Below are 25,820 nucleotides of genomic sequence, written 5' to 3'. Positions count from 1 at the left end.
CTGTGCCCATATTTTTATGTTGTGTTATATCAAAGGATTGGTGTTTGATCCAGTCGACACCTTGGGGTGTAAAGACCATGTGGACCATTTGAAGGAATTTGTGTTCTGTTCCATTGACACCTTGTGGTGTGAAGCCTGGATGGTTCTTTTGAGGCTTCTTTTTTTGGTGTACCTTGTGTGACTTCTAGTTTTGTTCTAGCATCTTCACACAAACAAGCTGCTATCAAAGAATTTCTTCAAGAAGAGTTAGTTTGCACCATCCTAACCCCACTAGTTCCTTTTCTAATCTTTTAGAAAACCAAATGCTTGAACCCCAACATCTTGGATCCTTCTTTTTTCTTTGAGTTTTTTATGCATGGGTCCTCATAGTAGACCATATAGTAATGTTGGGTCCCCCTAGTGCAATATATTATGTTTGGGTCCCAACCATACTAACACTGTCACCCATCATTAAGTGTTTTCAAATTTCAAACTTGGAGAGACCAAAATACCCCTCAAGTTGTTTGATAACCAAAATACCTCTCTACATATCCTATTTTATTTCTAATGCCAATGTTCCTAATACCTTACCAAAAATTAACCCTTTTAGTTCTCAGGCAACCACTCCAACTTTTGAAGTCATGATTATCACTCTCTCTCCCTCTGCAACTCTTGCTGCACCTCTACTCGAGTCTAAAGATATTGGTTTTGGATCCGACATTGGGTTGAAACCCCTTTGTTCTAGCATTGTTCAAACGGATCACAACATCGTGGCTGTCGATCAACTCTCCAAGCTCATTGTTGAGCAAAATCCCACTGTCAACTGCACAAGAAGGATACCTTATGCCGTTGGAATCTGTCAATCCATAGTGCCTATCAATAGGACGTTTGATGAGGTCAATCAAATCCAACATGGTCGGAACTCTTTGTTCAGCAACCAAATGCAAAGGTATTTTTGGAATTCCAACTGACATTCGGTAGTACTTAAGAAAGCTGATATGTAATATCTTCCAACCACAGAGGAGCTCGCGCGAAGCATATGCTAATTGATATACTGTAATGATGAAAAAAACCAGTTTTGACCCAATTGTATAAACTTCCCTTGCAGCAACTGTTCCATTTGCTCCTTATCTTTTGCCTCATTGAAATCAATTGCTGCAAAATCGAAGCAGCGCTGAATTCAATTCCCCCACTGATGGTTCTGGTGGGATTTGGTTATTTCAGCTGAAGATAAGTGCTTCTCACGCGGATCATAGTTCTGGAGCTGAGAGTGAAGAGAATCACAATAGTAAGTGATAGAGTGAAAAGCGTGCTCTTTCTCAAGGCATTTCCAATTAAACCACATCAGAGAATTGGCAAACTTGAGGGCATTCTTCCTTAGGTGGTACCAAGGTCGGAAGTGGAGCAACGGGGTTATCACATGTGTTTCAGTCGGATGAGCAGGCAATCGAAGATGGACAAAATTACTAGTCAGCAAGGGTTTTTTGAGTTTAAGCCCGTTGCTGAGGTTTTGATAAGAACTGGACCAATCATCAGCTCTAAATCCGCTTATTGGAGCAAAAAGCTCAGCAAGACATGGATCCATAATCATCTACCAGTGACCATGGTGAAGGTTGCAAACTCCAGTGGAGGTGCTGTGGGAGTTGGGAGAGGGAGAGTGACAGACATGACTTCAAGAGTTGGAGTGGTTGCCTGAGAAAATAAAGCTGTTAGTTTATTAGGAATGTTGGCATTAGAAATATAACAGGATATGTAGGGGGTATTTTGGTCATTAAATAATTTGAGGGGTATGTTTGAAATCTGAAAACATTTAATGGTGGGTGATTGTCTTAGTCTGGTTGGGACTCAGACGTAATATATTGCACTAAGGGGACCCAGCATTAATTTATGGTCTACTAAGAGGACCCACGCATAAAAAACTTTTTTTCTTTTTCCTGAAATCCTGAACTCGCTGCACCTAACTAGCCATCAACAGATCATATTTGGATCAAATTTTCCTGTCACCCTTGGGAAACTTGATCCAGGTTGCACGCTAGTTGAGCATCCAAAACCCTCTAACTCCATCTTCTCATCATTTCCGAAATCCTAACCCTAACCTCTGCTGCTGATCCATTCCAGTTGCTTCCATCCGTTGAAACTCGATGCAACCTTCACTGGAGGAAACCAACCCCCCCCCCCCCCAAAAAAAAAAAAAAAAAAAAAAGAAAAAGAAAGCTAATCAACTTATCTTATCCCTGCCTTCATTTGTCCAAATCACCTATTTTGACTTGGCTGAACTATGCTGTTTGCAGCAGATCTAGTTATTGGCTTTTGCTCGGTCTCCATCCAATCTTGAACTACAGTACACCTTCTACTCAAAGTCATGTGGCTGTAACTCCATTTTCCACCTCCACCCCAACTATACACTTTGCTGACTTTCCTAAGCCACCACTACCATGGTCATGCAAATGGTAGCTAAGCCATGTTTCTAGTTTTCAACAATGACTCTGATGTAACCAGGGTTGGGCCCCTTGTAATTGGGCGCAAAAACTAGACCCAAAAGGCCCAATCCAAAGTTGGTCAAATACCCCATGGGTATTTTGGTTATTTTCCCAGCACTTTTTGGGTTCATGAGGGGCTTTTTAGAATCCTCCTGATCCAAGGGTTGTGGATCTATCTTTATTTTTCTGTTTGGGTTTGTTTTCCTTGAAGTTATTGAAGAGTCTATGTCTGGGTAGGAATCCCAGTTGGAGTCCAATTTTCAAGTAGGTATTTTTATTTCTGAAATTATGTAAGTTTCAACATGCTATCTGTGGCTTTGTGCCACATAAAATGCTCATATAAAAAAATATACATTGGAGCGCTTTGTTCGCCAAGGCATTGCCATGTGGCCACCTAATCGACATGGCACGTAAGGAGCCCTTTAATGTCATGGTCACTTTACTGCTTTGATTACTATTATCTTAGTTATCCGCTGTTTAGAAAACAAAATGTTGAACATTGTCCTATTTTCTTGCAGCCCACTGAGTTGATCCCCTTTTTCTATGTCATGTTCTTTTATAGACCCATGAAACATGGGAAAACTTTCTAGGCATGTTGAGTAGAACCTCCTTAGTCATGCCCTGCCTGGGACCTCCTTAACGGATGAAACATTACAATACTAACACTTTGCAGTTCTATGCTTTAAGAAAATTTGGTTGATGCTTTGGTTTTGTTGATGGGTTGGACATAATGTCTGAGTTTTCTCTTTGCAGGTGCCATGCTTTCTCTTATGGATGACAACTATACGGAAGATGTCATTGGACCATCACCCTGGGTTTGATACTGTATGTCACTAGCAAGTGTTTCTGTTTGTAAGCTCATATGACTCTTAGAATGTTGGAGTTTGTTATCCATGTTTTCAGGTCTACTCCAAAGTGTGCTTAAATTGATACCCCCCACCCCCACACACACACAAAAAAAAAAAAAATAAAAAATAAAAAATAAAAATAAAATAACCCCAAACCAAAAAGAAAGAAGGATTCAAATAAATAAAATGAAGGTCTACAGCCCTTTTGAGGAATGAGATAATGATTGAAGTTGGTTCCTTTTTTATTCATGGCCTGCCGTCCTAAAATCAAACTTTTACACAATTGATGTTTGAGCCACCATCCATCTTCCTTTTTCATTGGTTCTTTATTGATAAAATAAGCATAAGGATGAGATCCATACATACCAAGGCTAGCCCTCACTTTCAGGAGTAGAATCCCACTTTTATAATTGCCTAGCACACAGAATTCTTGGGATGATGGTGATGGTGTCACTGACAAAAGAAGCGACGCGCTACACTATGGCTCGAGTGTAGTGATAAGTGGGCAGGGTTAGCTAGGGCGTCCCCTATAACCGACGTGTCGCATCGGCGCCCGGATGCGGTGATAAGTAGGCAAGGGTTCCCGCGCCGTGGACGAGTGCGGGTAAAGAAGCTAGTCCATAAGCGTAGGATTAGATTGGATCTTGGAACATAGGATCTTTAACTGGTGAGTTAGATTGATAGATGTTATGAGGGAGAGGATTAATGTAGCTTGCATCAAGAGACTAGATGGAGGGGTAAAAAGAAAGAGTTGGATGACTTTAAACTTTGGTATCTGGGATAAAAAAATAAAAATGGAGTGGGTATAATAGTGGATAAGATTTAAAAAATGATGTGGTGGATGTTAAAAAGTGGGTGATAGGATTATTGCTATCAGCTTGTAATGGAGAAGAGTTCATAATATAATTTGTGATATGCACCTCAAGTAGGATTAGATGAAAGTCTAAAGCTAGAATTTTGGGAAATATGGATGGATTAATGCAAGATTTGTCAAGGAGTAAAGATTATCATGGAGGTGATTTAAATGGACATATTGGTAAAGATCAAAGAGGATATGAGAGTGTTCATGGAGGATATGGTTTTGGAGAAGGATGAGGAGGGGATTTCAATTTTGGATTTTGCTACTGCTTTTGATCTATCTATTATAAATACTTACTTCAAAAGAGAGATGAACATTTAATTACTTCAAAAGTGGACAGCATAGAAGCCAAATAGATTTCTTCCTAACTAGAGGACTGATAGATTGTTGTGCAAGGATTGCAAGGTGATACCGGGGAGCTTAAGCGCACACATAGACTTGTGGTCTTGGATATGTGTTAGCCCCAGAACACATAAGGTCAAGGTAAACTATCCCGAATAAGATGGTGGAATTTGAAAGGAGAGTACTTAAATCCTTCGTTAATGAAGTAGTCAAACAAGGAAAATGGGATTTTAAAGGGGATACCAATGTAATGTGGAATGAGATGGCTATGTGTATTAAGAAGGTGGCTAAAGATGTTCTAGGTGAATCAAAAGGAAAGATCCATTCTTATAGAGAGCGTGGTGGTGGGATAGTGAGGTTTAAGCTGCCATTAGGAATAAAAAGTTAGTTTTAAGACATGGCAAAGAACTAAGGATGTTGAGGTCCGAGGATCTTCTAAGGTATAGGTTGGATAGAAATGAAGCTAAGAAATTGGGAAAAGCAAGGGAAAGGAAGTATGAAGAGTTATACAATAAGTTGGGCACAAAGGAAGGGGAAAAATCTATTTATAAGATAGCTAAGATGAGGGATAGGAAGAGTAGAGATCTTGACCATGTTAGATGTATTAAAAATGGAGATGGTAAGTTTGTGAGGAGGATATTAAGAAAAGATGGGAAACCTATTTCTCTAGTTTACTAAATGAGCATTCTTTAAGGAGGATGAAACTCGGCAAGACACAGCGTCCCGATGAAATCCCATTGAAGTATGGAAGAGCTTAGGAACCCATGGACTAGTTTGGTTGACTAAGTTGTTTAATAAGATTATGAGCACGGGGAAAATGCCGGATGATTGGAGGAGAAGTGTTGTGGTTCCAATTTACAAAAATAAAGGAGATATTCAAAGTTGTAATAACTATAGGGGCATTAAATTGATGAGCCATACGATGAAATTATGGAGAGAATAATTGAAACCCGTTTGAGACACTTAACTACGATTACGGAGAACCAATTTGGGTTTATGCCGGGAAGATCTACAACGGAGGCTATTTACTTAATTAGGAGACTTATGGAAAGGTATAGAGAATGTAGGAAAGATCTTCATATGGTATTTATTAACCTAGAAAAAGCTTATGATAGAGTCCCTGGCGTTAATTTGGCAAGTACTAGAGAAAAGAAGTGTTGCAAGTAAATATATAGATATAGTTAAGGATATGTATGATGGTTCCGTGACTAGTGTTAGAGCGTGGGGGACAAAGTAATGAATTCCGATAACGGTTGGGCTACATCAAGGGTCGCTTTAAGCCCTATCTATTTGCATTGGTAATGGATGAATTAACCAAAGACATTCAAGATGAGGTCCCCGTGTATGCTTTTTGCGGATGATATTGTGTTGATTGATGAGACCCAGTAGGGATTAATACCAAATTAGAATCATGGAGATTAGCTTTGGAATCTAAAGGCTTTAAACTTAGTAGATCGAAGACATAATATTTAGTTTGTAACTTTAGTCATGATCGGGCAGATGATGAGGTGGTGGTACTTGACGATAAAGAGATTCCTCAGAGTGATTGTTTTAGGTACCTAGGTTCAATCTAAGTAAAAGATGTGATTTAGAAGATGAGGTTTCCTAAAGAATTAAAATAGGGTGGATCTCCCGCTGACTTCAAAACCTCCGATGACTTCTCCCCCTCCCCCTCTGGTAATCCTCTCCTCCCCGCGTCCCTCTCCCACTCTCACCGCTCCCCTCTTCTCCCCCTCTCACATCTTTTTCCTCCACCCTTCTCCTCCTTCTCCTCCTTCTCCATCCTTTCTTCCCCTTCCTTCTGTCCCTTCTTCCTCCCTTTTTTCCCTCTTTGGCTGCTTTCCTTTCTTTTACTTTTATCTTTGGTTTTTTCTTTCCTCCCTGCCTTTGCCATCTGGTTCTCCTTGTATGTTGGAAGTCTCCTATCTTCTCCCTTGAACCTCCTCCTCTCCGTCCTTCACTCCCTTCTGTCCTTCTCTCCCTCTTTTGACGTGTCTCCCCATCTTCCTCCCCTCTTCTTCTTTGGCATCTCTCTTTCCTGCTCTTTTGTGTTTGTTCCTTCGCCTCCCTCCCCATCTCTCCTGCTCTATTCCTTTCTTTCTCTTCCCTCTTTTCTTTCTTCCTTCCTGTCTCCTTTTCCCATCCCTGCTCCTCCGCCAGTTTCTCTCCCTCCCCTCCTCTTCCTCTCCCCCTTCTCCTTCTTTCTCTCCTTTTTTCCTCCTTCATCGTTTCCGTCTATCTTGGACTCTTTCTTTCCCCCCTTCCTTCTTCTCCCCCCTTCCTCCTTTCTCTCTTGTTCCTCCTCTCCCTCCCCCTTTCTTCTCCCTCCCCCTTCCTCCGTTCCTCCTCTCCCTTTTTGTTCCCTTTCTCCTCCACCCGCTTCACTCTCTCCTCCTTCTCTTCCCTCTTCTCTTCTTTCCTTTCTCTCTCTTTTTTCCTCCCATTTTCTCCCTCCTTCTCCTCCTTCCTTCTTCTCTTTTCTCCATCTTCCTCTCTCTTCCATTCTCTCCCTGTCCTCTCGCCTCGCATTTCCCCTTTTTCCTCACCTTCTTTTCCCCCCATCTCCCCACACACTACTTTATCTCCTTCCCTTCTCAACCCTTCACTTCACACCTCACCCCCTTCTCATCCTTTTCTTCCCACTCCCCTCCCTTCTATCAGCCCACACCTCCCCCTCACCCATTTTTACCTCCAACTACTCCAATTCTAAATCCATTTTAAAGCCCCCATCCACCTCTAACTCTCCCACTTCCGCCAATCCTTCACCAACATCTCTTACCTTTACCTCTCCTTGCTCCTCCTTCCGCTCCATTTCCGTTTCCTAACCTTACCTCCCCACCATCTCTTGCCTTTCCCCTTGCTCCCCTTCCTTGCCATGCATCACCCCTTGCCTCCCCTCACTCTCCCCATTCCCCCTGTTTTCCCCCCCCCATTAGCTCTCCTTTTCTTTTTGTTTTTTTCTGTTCTTTCCCCTTCCCTTTCCTACTTCTCGTGCTGTTTCCTCCCCCCATTGTTGTTTATCGTGTTATCATTTGGTTTGCCTACTCTTCTACAGCTATTCTCCTCTTCTGCCTCTTTTGTGGCTTTTTAACCCTGTTCCCTAAATGCCCTCTTCATCTCCATTGCCCCTTTTGGTCTTTCTTTCCACTTATCTCTTCCCCTTTTTTTTCTTTGTCCCTTCCCACCTTCTCTTCTCCTCTCAACTCTTCTTTTCCTTATCCTCTCCTTTCCCTCCTCATCTCTCTTTCTTTTTCATCTTACTCCTCTTTGATGACCTCCATTCTATCTCTTTTCCTTGCTCCTTTTCCTTCTATTTTCTTCTTCTTTTCCCCTCCCCTCTCTCTTCTTTTTCTTTCTCTTTCCTTTCTTTATCTCCCTTCCTCCTTTTCCTTTCCTCCCTTTTCTCTCTCTTCCGTCTCTCTTTCTCCCTCTCCTCTCCGTCCTCCGTCATATCGCTTCTCATCCTCTTTGTCCCACCCTTCTTCTTCCTTCTTACTCTTCTTTTCTCCCACCTCTCCCCCTCCTTTCTCTCTTCCTCTCTTTTGCTCCTCCCCCTTCTTCTTCTACTCTCTCTTTGTTTTTCTACTTTCTTTTGGCCTCTTCTCCCCCTCCTTTCTCCTTTTGCCTCTCTGTTTGCCTTCTTCTTCTCTTTCTTACTTTCCCTTTCTTCCTCTCTCTCCTTCCCGCCTCCTATCGGTGGTGCCTCTCCTGTCTCTCCTCTTCTCTAACCTCCTCCCCCCCTTTCTCTTTTTCCTTATCTTTCCTTTCCTTTTTCTTTTCTCTTCTTTCCTCTCTCCCTTTCTTTTCCAAGAAGCCCGATGCCTCTTCTCTCTTTGATTTTCGTCCCATTTCGCTCTGCAATCTCATCTACAAATTCATCTCCAAAATCCTGGCCAATCGTCTTAAATTGGTTATCCCCTCTCTTGTCAGCCCCAATCAGTCCGCATTCATCGCCGGTCGGAGCATCTCTGATAATATTCTCCTTTGTGCTAAAATTCTCCGAGGTTTTGATAGAGCTAACCATTCCCCGGCTGCTCTCATGAAGGTTGATCTTCATAAAGCCTTTGACTCTATTTGTTGGGATTTTATCAGTGAAGTTCTCTCAGCGATGGGCTTTCCCCCCACCTTTGTCCATTGGGTCGAGACTTGCATCTCCACTCCTCATTTCTCGGTCATCACCAATGGATCCCCTGCTGGCTTCTTCTCCTCGCGTATTGTTATTCGTCAAGGATGCCCTCTTTCCCCTTATCTCTTCACTTTAGCATTGGAAGTGCTATCCCGACTTATCCAATCCAAAACTGATCAGATGCTCATTTCCCCCATTCCCAAATGTCGTTCTCTTAAGCTCACCCACCTTGCCTTTCTGATGACCTTATGATCTTCTCGGGTGACCACTCCTCCATTTCCTCTATCCTTGAAACTCTCTCCCATTTCGAAGCCCTTTCTGGCCTTAAAGTCAACTTTGAGAAATCCACCATCTTTCTCTCTGGTATCTCTGATTCCTCTAGGGCCGCCCTCCTGACTCTCTCTGATTTCTCCCCTGGCTCCTTTCCTGTGACCTATCTTGGTCTTCCCCTCATCCCTGGTAGGCTCACTCGCCACCATTGCTCCCCCATGCTTGATCATATTCGAAAGAAGCTTCAACTCTGGAAGAGTAAGCTTCTCTCCTTTCGGGGAGAATGGTGCTTATCCACTTTGTCCTTCAATCCTCCTATCTCTCCGGTGTGGTATTTTTCCCTTCCTAAATCTATCATCCATTCTCTTGAGTCCCTTTTATGTGCTTTCCTTTGGAAAGGTCAGGAATCCTCCCGCTTCCTTCATCCTATTAGCTGGAAAGCCATTTGTCGTCCCAAATCTGAGGGTGGTCTAGGAATCCGCCGTATCCGTGATATGAATATGGCTTGCCTCATAAAACTCATATGGAAGATTGCCTCCAGACATGATTCCATTTGGGTTTCTGGGGTATATGCCTATCTCCTCAAGAATGACTCGATTTGGATTGTTGCGATCCCCTCCAACCCCTCCCGGATCCGAGGAATCTCCCGACTCTTCGTGATCGGGCCCTCCCCGCCATCTCTCGTTAGTGTTTCCTCCGGTCATTCCACTTCTTTTGGCTAGACCCCGGCATCCGTGGGTATCTTGTTCTCTATTCTTGGCCCCATACCGTTATAACACTCGTATCCCAAAACCGCCCCCCTCTCCTCATTCATCTCTTTTGGTTCTGGTCTCCCTCCCCCCACCCCCCCCCGGCTCACACGGGTTTGGAGCCCCTCCCCCCTTACCCCCTCCCCGATGCCGCATTGTTTGGCTGCACCCCCACTCTCCCCCTTTCTACTACACGGCTTGGAACCTCCCGGAACCCCTTCCCCTCCCCCTGGCCCCTCTGTTTGGTTCGGCCCCCTCGCCATGCCCTTACCTTTGGAGAACCCTTAGCCTTCCCCGCCTCCCAAGCTTTTCCTTGCCGTCACATTCCGCCCCCAAGTCCATCTCTAGTTCGGGATATTAACCACCTATTTTCTTGCCCTCATTCCCGCTCCGTTTGGCTCGCGCCCTTCCACCATTTGGCCTGCCCGCGTCTTTTGGTTTGCACATGAATGGCGATCTTGAGAATCTTGCCGCTTCCGTGCCTGTGGTAAGCTTGTCTTTCCCCACTATTCACCATCTTTGGTGGGAGCATCATCGGATGGTCCTCCAAATCCCGTCAATTGATATGATTTGGAATGCCATCTACTTGTGTTTTCGAGCGCTCCCCCCCCCCCCGTTCTCCAAAATAGGCTAATTGTTGCTGGGCCTCCCTCTTGCCCCTCCTTGATTTTTTTGTATTTGCTTCCCCCTCCCCCATTGTAGATTCTCCAAGAAATAGGCTTTTGTTGTCTGGGTCTCTCCTTCTCTCGCCCCCTTTCATTGTTTCTTTGTATTTCCTTGGCTTTTGGTAATTTAATTATTTATTCATCCAAAAAAAAAAAAATAGGGTGGATGAGTGGAGAGGTGCGTCCGGTCTTTGTGTCGGCGTATTCCGAAGCTAGGAAAATTTTATAGGACCGTTGTTCCCGCTTGTGTCTGCGGGGGCGTTAAGAATCTATGTAAACCGCGAAAGTGCTAGTGGATGGTGGCAAAACTGGTGGATAAGATAAGAAATGATCATATGGTTGGTTTGGGAGTTGCTCCCATGTGATAAGCTGAGAGTTATTTGGGTGGCTGGCCCGTCACGGAGACCTATAATGCCCGCGGGGTGTATAATCCATATTGAGGAACTAAAAGAGCCGGGTGCCTAGATAACCTTGGAGAGTGGTGGAAGGATATGTATGCTTGGCCTTGTTCTAGCTGGCCTCCGCGTTGGGGGCAGCCATGAGCCACCCCATTGTTGGGACAGGCTTATTGTGTTGGTGGTGATGGTGTCACCCACTGTTTGCAATGGAAAATTCATCCAAATCCTCACATAGTTTCAGGTTTATGATGGCTGTGACTTATTTGTTGTTTATAAGATGTGTGCCATTTCAGCGACTTGATCCTTTGGTAATATATGCCTACATTGTACCAGGCATGTGTTCTATTCTGATTGCTATCCTGCCTTAGTGGGCGACCTTGCAAGCATGCATCACTTTTGGACAATTGTCCTATTATCACCCTTCCATTAGCTGTGGATTTTTCCTCAGTATTTTGTGACTTCTGAACATCGTTCTTAGCGTATGTTGACATTCTGATGTCAGTGGGTAATGCTGAACAGAATATACTGTTTTTTGAATGAATTCTAATTTTTTTGGATGAATAACAGAATTTATTGTTTGACTGAACTATTGAAACTTTTATTTAAATTTCAAAATTTTAAGAATAGTTAATCTTTCTAGGATGATTTCGTCGATGTAAGAATTTCCTCTTAAATGCTTTACAGGGTGGCATATTATGGTTCCAGAATTTGACTGAACAACCACATGGTCTTTTGGGCCCTATTTTTCCAATACTGATTGCTGGTTTGCATTTCACCAATGTTCAGGTATTTAAGTTTATTTAAGTATTGAGTTTCAAGTGCGTTGGGGTGAGGCTGAGTTGTTGTCATTAAAAGTTTCAAGTACCAATTCTTTCCTACTGATACCCCATATGGATTTCAGATTTGTGAATCTGATATACTTTGTGCCAGGTTAAAATGTACATGATGCGACACATTCTATACATATAATTGTTTATAATACTGTCTCTGGGAACCTGTATTTCAGATTCTTCTGCAATGTATAGTTCAGAGTTGGGTGATCAAAACTCAGAATGTCCAAGACTCCTAATTATAAGGGTGTCCCCCCTGTATATGTCACACCCCACCCGAATTAGCAGATTCAAGGTGCGACTGGTATGCTACACTAGCATATCACACAATCCAAGATTATGGAATACATCTCACATCCACACCATAGATATCGATATCAATGACATAAGGAGAATCAAAACTCATTAGTAGCGGAATAATAAAAATTTATATTAATTAAAGTGATTGAGGTTCTCACAAGCTAAATATCAGAGTGTTATATATATTAGCTTATACATCCGAAATGCTGTACATGGTGTTGGAACCAAAAAAGAGAATATCATCCGTAGTGTCTAACATCATGTAAGGTGGAGATCTATTTCCATAGAAGCACAATTAGCACATGCATGTTCTACATCCTTTGTGTCGGCTCCTGAGCCGACCAAGCTCCAAGCATACTCTTATAGAGCTGAAGTATCACCTGTAAAACAATCTAAAAAGAAGCATTCTTGGGTATGATTTTCTACACAAGCTTTGTGAGGGAAGATGCAAGTACAATGCATTTTCTAACTCCTCTAATGCAACAATAAACCATCAAACAGAATAAATATGTAAGCCAGCAATTATACTAAGCCTTATGGTTCATGAATATGTATAAATTCCAGAATATTTGAAAAATAAACTATATATCTAACAGATTATCATCAAGTCAATGCTGGTATGGTACTACTTGTGACATATAATTATGTTCTTAGTACCTCTTCTAGAATGAATACTTGCAGGTCAAATGCTAGCTGTCTTGGGAGCAATCTGGGTCCAGACCCGACAATCCTTGTTATAACTCTGTTTTATCGCTCTTTAGCTGAGGTTCAGTCATTGGCAAGCACCATTTGTTCTTGATGGATCTTAACATCATACTCCAAAGCAGGTAGTCCGAACTTACGTGAACAATCCAGGACCACCCAAAGAGGCCTAGGTAGGTTGCCAGTATCATGCAGCCATCCTAGCAATCCGCAAAATCTGCTAGCATAGGGGCATTTTGTCATTTTGGGTGCCCCTAGCCTAACCCAATTTGATCTAGCCATAATCAGAATCTTGTTTGGAGTTCAAGTCAATCTTTATTTTGTTATTTGAGTCCTTTTAAGTTATGAAAGAGTCCTAATTAGAGAGGGATTCCTCTAGTAGTGGCCCAAATTCTATTGGGAAACTAGTTCTACTTTTGTTTTGAAGTTTGGTTTTGGTTTGGTCAAATTATTGAAGAATCCCAGTCAAGTTAGGGGTGCCAATTAGAGAGGGATTCCCTTAGTTGTATTCCAATTTCTACAAGGAGACTAGTCCTCTTGTTTTGTAATTGAATCATCTAGGGTGAGATATGTGAGAGTCCTTAAGTAGATTGGGAGTCCCAAGTAAAGGAGAAGTCCCACTTTGTTTGGGTTTCTAAGTTGGAGTCTATCCTAAAGGGGATTCCTTCTTAAATTAGAAGTCCTTATGTCTTTTCACTTTTGTTTAGTTAAAAATCCTTGTTTATCTTGCCTTCCAATTTGAGTCCAAGTAGAAGTCCTAGATTGATTTGTTTTCTAACATTCAGTCATTGATTTGTTTTCTAATATTCAGTCCTAGTATGAATCCTTCATGTAAGGTTACAAATATAGCTCTTTGCTTGTAAAGAAGACAGTTTATGATTGATTAATAAAATTGAGATTGAAGGAGTTGCATGGTTTCCAAGGAGGGAAGCCTGTAGCTGTTGTGTTTGCTGGATTTGTTGCAGTTATTCAAGTTCCCTTTCTTCTACAAGTAAGTAGACAAGCGTCCACCCCTTGCCCCTACCTTTGTTCTTCTTCTTTCTCCATCGCAGCCTTCATCTTTCCTCTTCCCCCTAGCTTGCAGCAACCCCTCCCCATCCCCAAACCCTAGTTCTCGTAATCCCCAATCCCCTATCCATTGCAGCCCTCTTTCTCCCCCACCCTAACTTGCAGCAGCCATAGTTTTCCCCAAATCCCAAACCCTAGGTTACCCCTCCCCACAACCCCATTCTTTTAGCAAATCTTCACCTCTTCCCTTTCCTTGACACGTGAACCCTAGAATCAGCCTTATTCATGCCCCAAAACCCTAAATCCAAAATGCTAATCCCCATATCACATCTTTACTATTTTCCTGGAGTTTTCTGGAATTTGTGCACTTCCTTAAAGGCCTAAATGTCAAGGTCTGATCTACGGCAATCTAATAGTTTGATCCTTCCCAAACTTTAGGAACCTCCCCCCAACCTAGTGACCTTCCCTCTTAATTTCAGCCTTATCTGACCAACCAAACCAAGTCTAAACCCAAGTCCTTTGCTGCCCTAAATTCCCAAAAACCCAAGAAACCCTACCCTTCTTTTACTTAGATGTTTGAAACCCTTTACCCAAATCCTATTTCCTTTTAGATTCGTCATCCCCAACCAATCCTCTATCTTCGACCTTAGCCCTAGCCACCCCCTGGCCCCTAGAACCCTAATTATTATTAGGCCCTAAATTTCAAAACCCTAAACTTGAAGATGCAATTCTGAATTTAAAATTACTGCAAGGTTCAGGATTGAAATTCAATCAACCATAGTTCCCAGCCATAATTGAACCTAATCTTACTCCATTCCCAATGCTAGAGCCACCTTCAGGCTTCAGCCCTTATCTTACAGCTGCAGGGTGTTATTACCCTGGAATTTCTGCTGGTTCCACTGCATAACATCTTCAAGATAGACCCTGGATTTGCGGCATACATCAATTACTAAACCCTAGATTTTGGGTTTACATCATAATTATCTGTTGGCAAGGGGTCATAGTATCAGGTAATTCACTCAATCAAATGCACACAACTCTTATCTGATGTTATGACTCATTGCATTTATGCTTGTGTCCCATGCCAGATGCACTCTTAAAATAAGCGAAGCATAAAATTATAATAAACCCATCCAACTATTGTCACAGCTTATATCACGTATCACATACATCTTATCCGCATCACTACTATCAACAATTACACAATCAATCACAATTCTCGGTCTCAATGCAAGATGGTCACTAAAAGAAACAGTCATAATGCATGATAATGTAAAATACAGTAAAAATCCACAAAACAAAATTAATGTCACTTACCTGAATGATGATTGATGTGCATTAAGAATCAAGCATCCAGTATGACCTCACAAGCAAGAGTCTCTAAACCTAATGAGACATCAGAGTCACTCCAAAAGTACCCTTAAGACCCAAGGAAAAAAACCCCAAAAAGCATGATACCTGATCCCCACACTTAGGATAGAATTGTATTTCACAAGTTTATACATAGATGTCATCCGATTCTACACAATGAAGCTGTAAAATGTGGAACAAATAGATCCCAAACTCAATTTGATCCAAATTTGGTTGCAATTGATCTAGACTTCTAAAACTAACATCTATGAAATTCTTGAACTCTCGAATGGCTTCTTTTTTTTGGTCAATTTCAAATGGCTTCTAGGTTGAGTAGTAAATCCCCTAAATATAAGTGTTCAAATCATCTCATTTTTTATCTGGTGGTGAGATGATTTCAGAACCTATATTTCCAGATTTTTAAAAATTTTGAAATATTTATGATGTAATATAGACTCAATATGGTTCATATCCTGAAAGCTTGTTAGTCTTGTGGTATTTTATTACCCTATCAAACGAGTTAGAATTTACTCAGATTTGGTGCAGACATTCATTTATAAGTCCGCCGTTTATGCATAAAGTTTCAAGTCAAATTATTATATTTACTAGGAGGTTACTTGTTCTCTTGTGCAGAATCAATCCACAGCGGATAGGGAATGAAATTCTAACATTACTTTCTTATGTCAACCCTCACTCAAGAGTGATAATATGAAGGGATGGAAAGATAGCCTACTATATCTTCCTTGATCGCCTCTATTTTACTACGATTGAAAATTTTAAAGGGATCATCCTAGACCTCTCTGGGGTTTAGCCAGTGGTTTCTTTTAATTTTTTAAATATAAAAAGCAAAATCCCCTCATCTCATGGGTTGCCCATGGTCTCCTTCAAAATTCTCAATTAATGTCATGGGTTGGAAATAAGGAACCATGACCTAACTAATTTAGAAGTCAACCCATAATAAATGCCACTATTAGTTCATCGTGATGAATCAATGTGATAGGTCCCTAGTAACACAAGTCTACACTCGGCAGGGAAAGTAAATCCCTAAATTCTAGGGAAGGAAACGATTGGCTGATTTGAAGAGTCCTATTGTATTCAGGTTACTTTTTAGGATTAGATTGAAGAGTCATATTACATTCAAGTTACTTTTGAAGAGTCCTATTCGAATTCAGGTTACTTTTGAAGAGTCCTATTCGAGTTGGGATGTTCGAATTAATCGTAGGACGTAATTGCTATAAATAGGGGGAAGGAAGATTAGAAGAGACATGTTTTGAGATGAGAGAGTTTATGTGAGAGCCATTGCTCTTGGGTGCCGTGGAATCACCTCGCTGGTGTGTATTGTTTCTTATTCAACTTTTATTCAAGTCCCTTTTTTCTTCTGGTTATTCCACCTTGTTAGTGCCTCTTCGGTCCTAACACAATGTCTGAAATAATAAAATTCATCATAGATTTATTCTTACAATCAAAAGCTACTTTGTTCATGATTTGATTCAAAGTTAATCAAGAGGAGAAGCATAAAATTACCTAGAAAGATGGTGGGATGATTCCTCTACATTCTTCCCCTTTCTCTTGGCCCCTCAACCCCCCCCCCCAAAGAAATTATGGGTTATGGGGTTGTCGTGTTGTCCCCCTCTCCCCCACCCTCTTTATAGTGCTTGCCACATTTTTTTCCTCTTTCTTTTCAAAAGCCTTCTCAGGTCTCCATCTTTCCCCCTCTTATGTTCTCTTTACTTTCCCCCCTTCTTCTATTTCCTATTTCAACTCTAGCACTATTTTGTCTCTAACTAACTCCTATTCCATCCAGGTTGTCAAATCGTTGGCCTAGGTGCCTAGGTTCATTTTTGGGTCTAGGCGACCTAGCGTCGCCTTGGTTTTCGTTGCCCTTTATCGCCTTGCTTCACCTTGTCGCTGTGACAATCATGGTTCCATCTCGACCACTTGACTTCTTTCACGGTCACTAATCATTTTCCAAATTGGATCTTAAAAAATTAACTTGTATACTAAAAAACTGTTTTATTTGCACATAGATGGTTTTGTACCATTAACCTCCATTTAATTAATTTAATTGCAAACCATTGGTCTACCTCTTAAATTATGCAAGTCCAATAAAATATATAATTGGATCAACCTGGGCACGAGTTTTACAATATAGTTCCCTTGTAGTTCAACTAATGTTTTCCTCTGCAAGCTACTGCTGTTGATCATTGGTTCCTTTTATTAAATAAAATAACATAGGAAGCAGACTGCTAAGACATGTACTTTGTGTTGTAATGATGCATAATATCCAAGAGATGTCTAGTTTTCTTTGATGAAGCTTCCATACAATATTCTACTGAGCTCAAGACAAAATATTCCATTTATAGTAGCTCAAGTTCTTTTGACATGCTATGAACATGTAGTTGATAAACTAGCGAACATGTGTCAGATGCATGCAGAAAAACATTATCCATAACTTTATGGAACATCTCCCAAACCCCCCCCTTTCCCAATAATAATGACAACAACAATAAGCCTTGTCCCAACTAAATGGGGTCAGCTACATGGATCCTTGCCTTCTAATTAGTTTTGTTTGAGGCCATACTAGATACAGGGCATAAGCTATGAATATCCTTTCTCACCACTTATCTTAAGGTTATCTTTGGTCTACCCCTAGCTCTTTTAGTCCCTTCATTCTGAATTTTTATATCACTTCTCCATATAGGGGCATTTATAGGTCTCCGTTGAATGTGGTTGTGCCATCTCAAATGACTTTCTCTAAGCTTTATCACTTATGAGAGCAATTGCCAAACCAACTCTAATATGATCATTCCTTATCTTATCCTTCTTAGTTTTGTCACTCATCCATCTTAGCATCCTCATTTTTTCTACACTGAGTTTTTCTACATGATTCTTTTTAACAGCCCAAGACTCTGCACCGTATATCATAGATGGTCGAACAACGGTCCTATAAAATTTTCCTTTAAGCTTTAATGAAATACACCAATCACACAAAACCCCGGACTCACCTCTCCACTTCTTCCTCCCTATTTTAATTCTTTGGGAAACATCATCCTTTGTTGAGAAACATAATGTTGGTAGAATGGCTTGTATTGATCAATGTGATATCAAACCCTCTATTTATAATAAAGTGGAAAGAACAATATTACATAAATACCCTTACTTGGGTAACAAGAAAATAGAAAATTATATAAATAAAAACTCTAATAGAGTTGGACTCCTAGTAGTACTCAACCAATACTCCCCCTCAAGTTAAGGCATAGATGTTAGTCATGCCCAACTTGCCTACAATAGGAAGAAAATCTCCTTCTTTCAAACCTTTAGTGAAAATATCTACCAATTGGTCCCTAGACCTCACAAAAGGCATTATATAGATGGGCGCTTGTTCCAGCTTTTCTTTGACAAAAAACCTGTCAATTTCAATGTTCTTAGTTCGATCATGTTGTACAGGATTATTGGTAATACTAATGGCAGTCTTGTTGTCACAATTTAAAATCATAGGGTTTGGAACTTGGACTCCAATATCTTATAGCAAGCCTTTCAACCATAGTAGCTCACAAACTTCATGAACCATATCTCTATATTCTGCTTCAATACTGGATAAAGCTATCACATTATGTTTTTTACTTTTCCAAGTAACTAGATTTCCTCCAACAAAGGTACAGTAACCTGAAATTGACTTCCTGTCAGGAGATCCAGCCCAGTCTGCATCAATATTTGCTTATACTCTTAGATTATCATTGGGTGACAAAAAAATATTCATTTTCTAAGAGTTCCCTTCAAATATTGCAGTATTCTGGTAACAACCTTCATATGAGCTAAATATGGATCATGAATGAACTGGTTTTCTATCCCCATGACATAAATGATGTCTGCCAAGTGTGGGACAAGTAAATAAGCTTTCCTACCAGCCTTTGGTATCTTCCTTTGTCCACTGGTTCTTCCTCTTTTTCCTTAAGTTTAACTCTGGCTTCAATAGGGGTATCAACTATTTTACACCCCCAACATTCCTACTTTTGATAATAAATCTAGGACATACTTTCTTCGGGATATGAATACACCCTTCTTTGATCGAGCCACCTCAATCCTTAAGTAGTGTAACTTCCCTAGATCTTTAATCTCAAACTCTCTGCCAAGAAAGTCCTTTAAACTTTAAATTTCTTCACCATCATTACCTGTGATGAGAATATCGTCTACATAAACAATGAGAAGTGTGATTTTAGTACTTGACTTCTTGACAAATAGTGTATGATCAACATTGCTTTTCTTGTACCCAATAGAAGTCATTGCCTTCAGGAGGCGTCCAAACCAGCATCTAGAGAGATTGTTTTAACCCATAAATTGACCTTTTCAACCAACAAATTTTCCCTGCAGTATTTTCATCGGAGAAACCATGTGGGATTTCGATAAACTTCTTCCTCTAACTCCCCATGTAAGAAGGCATTCTTTACGCCTGGTTGGTGCAAGTTCCAGTCTTTGTTCACAGTTACAAACAACAAAACTCTGACAATATTTAGTTTTGCTACAGGGGCAAAAGTCTCTCGATAATCAATCCCATAGGACTGGGTAAACCCCTTTGCAACTAGTCTAACCTTCAACTTGTTGACTAATCTATCCATATTTTGTTTAACCACAAACACCAATTTGCAACCCATGGGTTTTTTTCTTGGAGGAAGGGTAACCAGCTCCCAAGTATCATTTTTCTTCATTGGCTGCATTTCCTCTACCGTAGCTGCCTTCCATTTCTTAATAGCATAGGCTTCCTGCCAACTTTTACAAACAGATATAGATGATAGAGAGGGATATGAAAACACGGTAAGAGTCAAACAAAGAGTCATAAGAAACATATTTAGCTATGGAATGCTAAGTACAAGATCTGACTCCTTTTCTAACAACAAGAAGAAGATCGAAGAAGATACCTCAAGGGGAACAGTAGAATCTGATTTTGGAGCAGGAGACTGAAGTGGTAACGTGTCACCTTTCTCCACCTGCTTTAACCGATTGTAATTCTTCCTCTGATAAGTGTGCATTTCCTTATTCTGGTCAATCTTGTTTTGAAAGACCTTAATAGTGTGCCTCATAGGAATGGTCTCCCCCTGAACCAGGTTCTTCACATGGTTCAGAAAACAGAGGGGGAGAATTAGAGTCCTCAGGTATACTGGCTGAAGTTTCCCCCTGGTCAAGAACCACTTCTTGAACTCCTAAGTTGTGTTGTGGTGGCGTGATAGAAAGGTCTAGAGTTGGAAAAAGCACCTCTCCTTTAGGACTCTCTCCCTGGAGAGGTGTATAGTAAGCGCAAGACTCATTAAAAATTACATCCATGGAAGACAATGGTTTTCCTGGAAGGAGGATGATAACATTTGTACCCTTTCTGAGTAGTAGAATACCCTAGAAAAATGCAGCGTAGGCTGCGGGAAGCTAACTTACTTTGATGGGCTGTGATTCTAGCATATCATACACATCCAAAAACCTTTGGTGGAATAACAAAAGAAGTGGTTCCCTAGATAAGCTTATTAGGACATTTAAAATCAAGTATCCTATTGGACATCCTATTCATAAGGTAAGAAGTAGTGAGTATAGCATCACTCCAATATTGGTCAAGGACATTCATAGCAATCATAAGTGAACGGGCTATCTCTAAAAGATCCCGATTCTTTCTTTTAGCAACCTCATTTTAGGCAGTTGTATCAACACAACTGGTTTGGTGTATTATACTAGAGTCAGAGAGATATCTTTAAAATTCACCATCAATATATTATGTGCCATTATCACTAGACAATGGCATTAAACGAGTTTTAATCATATTATAAAAATCACGAAAACTTTGAAAAACCTTTTTTTTTTTTAAAAGATAAATCCAAGTAGAATGAATGTGACAATCAATAAAAATAACAAAGTACCTATGGCCAGTAATAGACAAATGTTGGCAAGGACCCCACACATCAATATGAATTAGTTCAAAAGGAATAGATTTTCTATTTTGAAGAGAAGGTAAATAAGCAGAACGAGTCTGCTTCGCAAAAATGCGGGCTTCACAAAAAAATTCATCATTTTTACAAGAAGAAACTAAATCAGGAAATACTATCTTAAAAGTTCTTAGAGGGGGGTGACCTAACTTACAGTGCCACTGCTGAAGGTCTGATATAGCAAAATGAACCTGATTAGGAGATGCAGTCAGAGCAAAAGTAGATCCTCTAATTGCCTCCAACAAATAAAGTCCATTGTCTAGTTTACCACGTCAATTTCCTTCCCTATTACCAGATCCTAGAAGACACAATAAGTTGGGGAAAAATCACTTTACAATTCAAGTCATGTGTAAAACTATTGATGGAGAGCAAGTAGTAAAGAAAAAGGGAACGTGTAAAACTTAGACAAAGAAAGTGATGGAGAATGCTGAATGGTCCCTTTTCCAACAATGGAAGAATAGGAGCCATCAACCATGCGAACTTTATCTTTTCCGAAAGTGGGAACATAATGTAAAAAAAAAGGAGGATGAACCTGTCATATGATCTGTAGCTCTTGTATCAATGATCCAAGGAGCAGAAACTGAAGAAATATGGTAGCCAATAAAAGTTTTACCTGAAGTAGCAAGGTACAAGTTGGTATGAGTAGTGGAGGAAGTAGTAGTAGAGGCTGTACCAGCAATAGAAGACTGCAAAATACATCACAGAGTAGCTAACTCTTCCTGTGAAAAACCAATGTCTGCAGGGGGTGTTGTGGAAACTGTTTCAGAAAGATTAGCCTTCGGTTTTTCCTTATTTGTGCTCTTTTTTGCTCAAAATCAGCAAGTTTCCCATGGAGCTTCCAACAATTGGCCTTGGTATGATATAATTTGTGGCAATACTCACACTTGATAATCTCCTTTGCCGAATCAAATTTAGTGCTAACAAACTGTAAGATTGATTTCTCCACAATAGGAGCATGAAGCATGGCTAATCGACAACTTTCCTCACACTGAACAAGGGCATAAGACTGTTATAGTGTAGGAAAGGGAGAACGACTTATTACTTGCACTCTAATCTGATCGTACTCCACATTCAAACCTGCCAAGAAGTCATAGACCCGAATCTTATCAACGTGCTTCCTATAAGTAGTCACATCATCTAGGTTAGTGGTTGATAATCCCCATAATGATCCAACTCCTACCAAAGAGATCACAACTCAACATAATATTGGGCCACAGTCAGTTCCTTTTGTGTGATGCCCCGCATCTTTTTATATTATTATTTTATTATTGGGTGTGAATGTGTTAGTCTTTCAGATTATTAAAAGATCCTGACGGTTGGTTTGAAAGTTTAATTAAATGATTCGAGCGTAGTTAAACAACAACTACAACAACAACAACAACAATAAGCCTTGTCCCAACTAAATGGGGTCGGCTACATGGATTCTTGCCCTCCAATCAATTCCGTTCGAGGCCATGCTAGATACAAGGCCTAAGCTCTACATATCCTTTCTCACCACTTCTCCTAAGGTTATCTTAGGTCTACCCCTAGCTCTTCTAGTTCCTTCAATATTCAAGCGTAGTTAAAGAATAGCTTAAATGAGGTTAGATTTCAATTGACATTTTGGTAGAGGTCAAACATCGCTTGTGGGTCCCACAACGGTATAATTAGACTAAACTAAAAACGAGAAAATGATCAGCATAATTTTCTGAACCCGGAGGTATTAATATTCACACCTTAAGACGGGCCTTGCTTAAGATAGTAGAGCGGGCCCACGAGCCCATAAAGAAGCCTACTATTTAATTAAATATGTGTATATATTATATTATATTATGTATAAAGTAAATCATATATATTATATTATGTATAATGTAAATCATATATATTATATCATATATGTATATATACGTAATGAGTTAAGCAGAGTGAGGGAGGGAGGAGGTGACACCTCTCCCCCCACCTCCTACTTACGTGGGGGCTTCTTAAATGAAGAATACTTGAGGTGTTAGTAGCATATATTAGGTTTAATATAAGAGGGAGGAGAGAGAGTTAATTGGGAACATTTGCTTTCTGTGTACTGGAGAATTCACACAGAAGAGGAGAGGAGGAGTGGAGTGGAGTGGAGAAGAAGTGGAGAGAGAAGAGAAAGACAAGAGAGGAGAGAGAGGAGAACGTAGAGAAGAGAGAGAAAATAAAATAAAAAGGGAAAAATCCCCGTTGGTTCTTGCGTATTCGAAATAGCCATTAATTGTTTGGGGTATAAGAGGGAGAGCGGATTTTAACCGAGCTAGTATCAAACACACACATAGAACGGGAACATGTAAGTGATATTGACCAACCTATGTATGTTAAGTGGGTGATTCCCTTTAGTAGACATGTAACATTCACATGATAACATAAAATCTATTTTATTTATTTGTTTATGCAAATTATGGAAAGTGCATGATATATGTCTTTGTGTATTGAACAAAAATGCATGGGATTGGATGACAGCTTAATGACTTGATTGAACTGCTTGAATTGGAATGCTGATAGTATTCTTGAACTGTTAATCATGAATTTTGAAATGATGCTTATGCATGTTAAATGTAAATTATCATGCTTTCATATTTAAATGATTGGATTGTATGAGTTGTGTCTAGTTTTATTCAGATGAGACTAAATGATGATTGAAATGAAAAATGTACATGGTAATGCAATACTGAAATTGAATGTAAAAAGAGTAAAAGAAAAATAATAAAATGTTAATAGCTTCTGTAAGTCCTGGTACTTAACATACCCAAATGGGAGGGCATGAAGTGGCTTCAGTTAGTCCTGGTACTTAGTGTATCCAAATGGGAGGGCATGAAGCAAGACTAAAAAGTGGAAAGAAATGAAAGGAAATAATAAGAATAAAGAAATAAATAAAATGTAATGGCTTCTGTAAGTCCTGGTACTTAATGTACCCAAATGGGAGGGCATGAAGTGAGACTGAAAAGTGAAAAGAATAAAATGTTAATGGCTTCTGTAAGTCTTGGTACTTAATGTACCCAAATGGGAGGGCATGAAGCGAGACTAAAAAGTGGAAAGATATACTAGACTAATGATGGCCTCCTATAGAGAACACCTGGACCTTGTGCCAAAAGATTGAAAAGAGAATCTCTTGATGAGAACCTCTAAGACTGAGACTGAGACTGATGCCACTTGTGTGGTCTAGACTGATGGTGCTCTCTCTACAGGTAGCGCTTAGGTCTGGTTTAATAATGAAAAAGGAAAAGGAAAAGGAAAAGGAAAATGAAAGGAAAATTGAAATGCATAATGTTATATGACTTTGATGTGATAACTAATGCATGATGAATTGCTTTACTTACTTACATGGTTGTCTATATTGCTTACTGAGCCCCAAAGCTCATTATTGTAAATGTTGGCAGGTCCTCAAATACGTGATAAGGGCTAGGGTGCTGCCACCTAACAGTACCTTTAAAGTTGAAGATAGAAACCTTTTTCTTTTTGTTGCAACTGATGTTGGTTTAACGGGACAGTGAATGTATATATATTTCTCTGAGACTGTATGTACTTAACTAGACACTGTTGAAAGGTCAAATGTAAATATAACAAGACTTTAGATTGTGTACATATGTTTATGAGTCAAACTATCAAGTAGGTTATTTGTTTGTTCTTGAAATGTTTAGTTTAGCATTTTGTTTTAGTAATGATAAATAGGTTGATAAAGAAAGGAACTATCACATGCCCTAGTTCAATGTCCATAATGTGGGCCCCACCAAGCCTGTGAAAACTGGGGTCATGACATTTTGCGTAGTCTCATGAAGCTTTTTGTTGAGAAATATGAAATTGGTAGAATGGCTTATTGATCTATGATCTCAAGCCCTCTATTTATAATTAAGTGGAAAGTAGACTATTACAAGGAATAGATGTTTACATGAATGCAAACTCTAATTTAACTCCTATACAAACTCTTATTAGACTCCTAATAGAATCCAACACTCCCCCTCAAGTTGAGGCATGGATATCACACATGCCCAACTTGACCAAAAGAGTATAAAACATCTATCCAGATAAACATCTGCAATTTGATCTTCAAACTTATAGATTACGTCTGCCTTATAGACTTCCATTTGCTTTGTTCTCATCTTTACTGCAACTTTATGTCTCCAAGGAAGAACGCCCAAGAAAAAAGGTAGAATCTTCAAATGTTGAGAAGACTAAATTTCTGCGCAAATCTGAGGGAAAATATATTTTTGGGGTAACAATTGCTAGGGTAAAACAACCAAAGTGAAACTTTTGATTTGTAGCAATGTTAGATCTTTAAAGGGAAAGTTTGCCAAAGGACAATCTCCAAAGGTAGGGGAAAATTTGTCAAGATAAGTGACAATCTCCAAAGGTAATAGAGATCAAGTTCTGCAAAGGTCAAACGACAAATCTTTTGCAAGGTTAGATCTCCGAAGGGAAGATGTCAAGTTAAGGGGCAAATCTCCAGGGTTAACAGAGATCAAGTTCTGCATAGTCAAAAAGATAGCTCTATAACAATGTTAAATCTCCAAAGTAGAAGATTGCGAAGGTAAGGGACAAACTTTCAAAGGTAACAAAGATCAAATTCTACATAAGGAAGTCTACATGAAAGGCATTGAATTGTAGACATCTTCAATCTCCCCCTCACGTGTAGCTTTACATGTGGGAAAACAATAACAAAGGAAAGGAAGAAATTGTAATGGTAAGATAAAAGTATCAGGAAAACAAATCTAGAGAAAATGACAAAATTTGAAAGGTGGATGATTGAGCCTACGATGCCACTGATGAAGGTTTAATATTACTGAATCACCCGAATTAGAAGATGTAGTCAAAGCAGAAGTAGATCCTCCAATCGGCTCGAGCAAATAAAGTCCATTTACCACGACCAATCTCCTTCCCTGTGACCAGATCCAAAAGTAGCAAGGTAGGAGTTGGTAGGGGTAGTAGAGGAAGCAGTGGTCGA

The 25,820-nt window shown here is 40.0% G+C and overlaps 1 protein-coding gene and 1 pseudogene across 2 annotated transcripts in view; one reads left to right on the top strand and one right to left on the bottom strand.

The window, feature by feature from the left end:
• Positions 1-25,820, top strand: part of LOC149000486 (ALBINO3-like protein 2, chloroplastic) — a 59,788-nt gene that overhangs the window by 13,748 nt on the left and 20,220 nt on the right. Inside the window, exons 4-5 of one of the 2 annotated variants that reach the window (XM_089139703.1) lie at positions 3,213-3,284; positions 11,401-11,502. In XM_089139703.1, the coding sequence (XP_088995829.1) occupies positions 3,213-3,284; positions 11,401-11,502 (174 nt within the window). The remainder of the gene's footprint in view (positions 1-3,212; positions 3,285-11,400; positions 11,503-25,820) is intronic. The other variant, XM_089139704.1, reaches the window with a different exon arrangement.
• Positions 663-1,564, bottom strand: LOC149000487 (beta-1,6-galactosyltransferase GALT29A-like; annotated as a pseudogene).

Source organism: Hakea prostrata, chromosome 11, assembly GCF_041222555.1.
Source record: "Hakea prostrata isolate BN-2017 chromosome 11, UWA_Hpros_2, whole genome shotgun sequence".
NCBI lineage: Eukaryota > Viridiplantae > Streptophyta > Magnoliopsida > Proteales > Proteaceae > Hakea > Hakea prostrata.
Note: the sequence above shows the minus strand (reverse complement) of the source record. Positions and strands in the feature narration are given on the sequence as shown.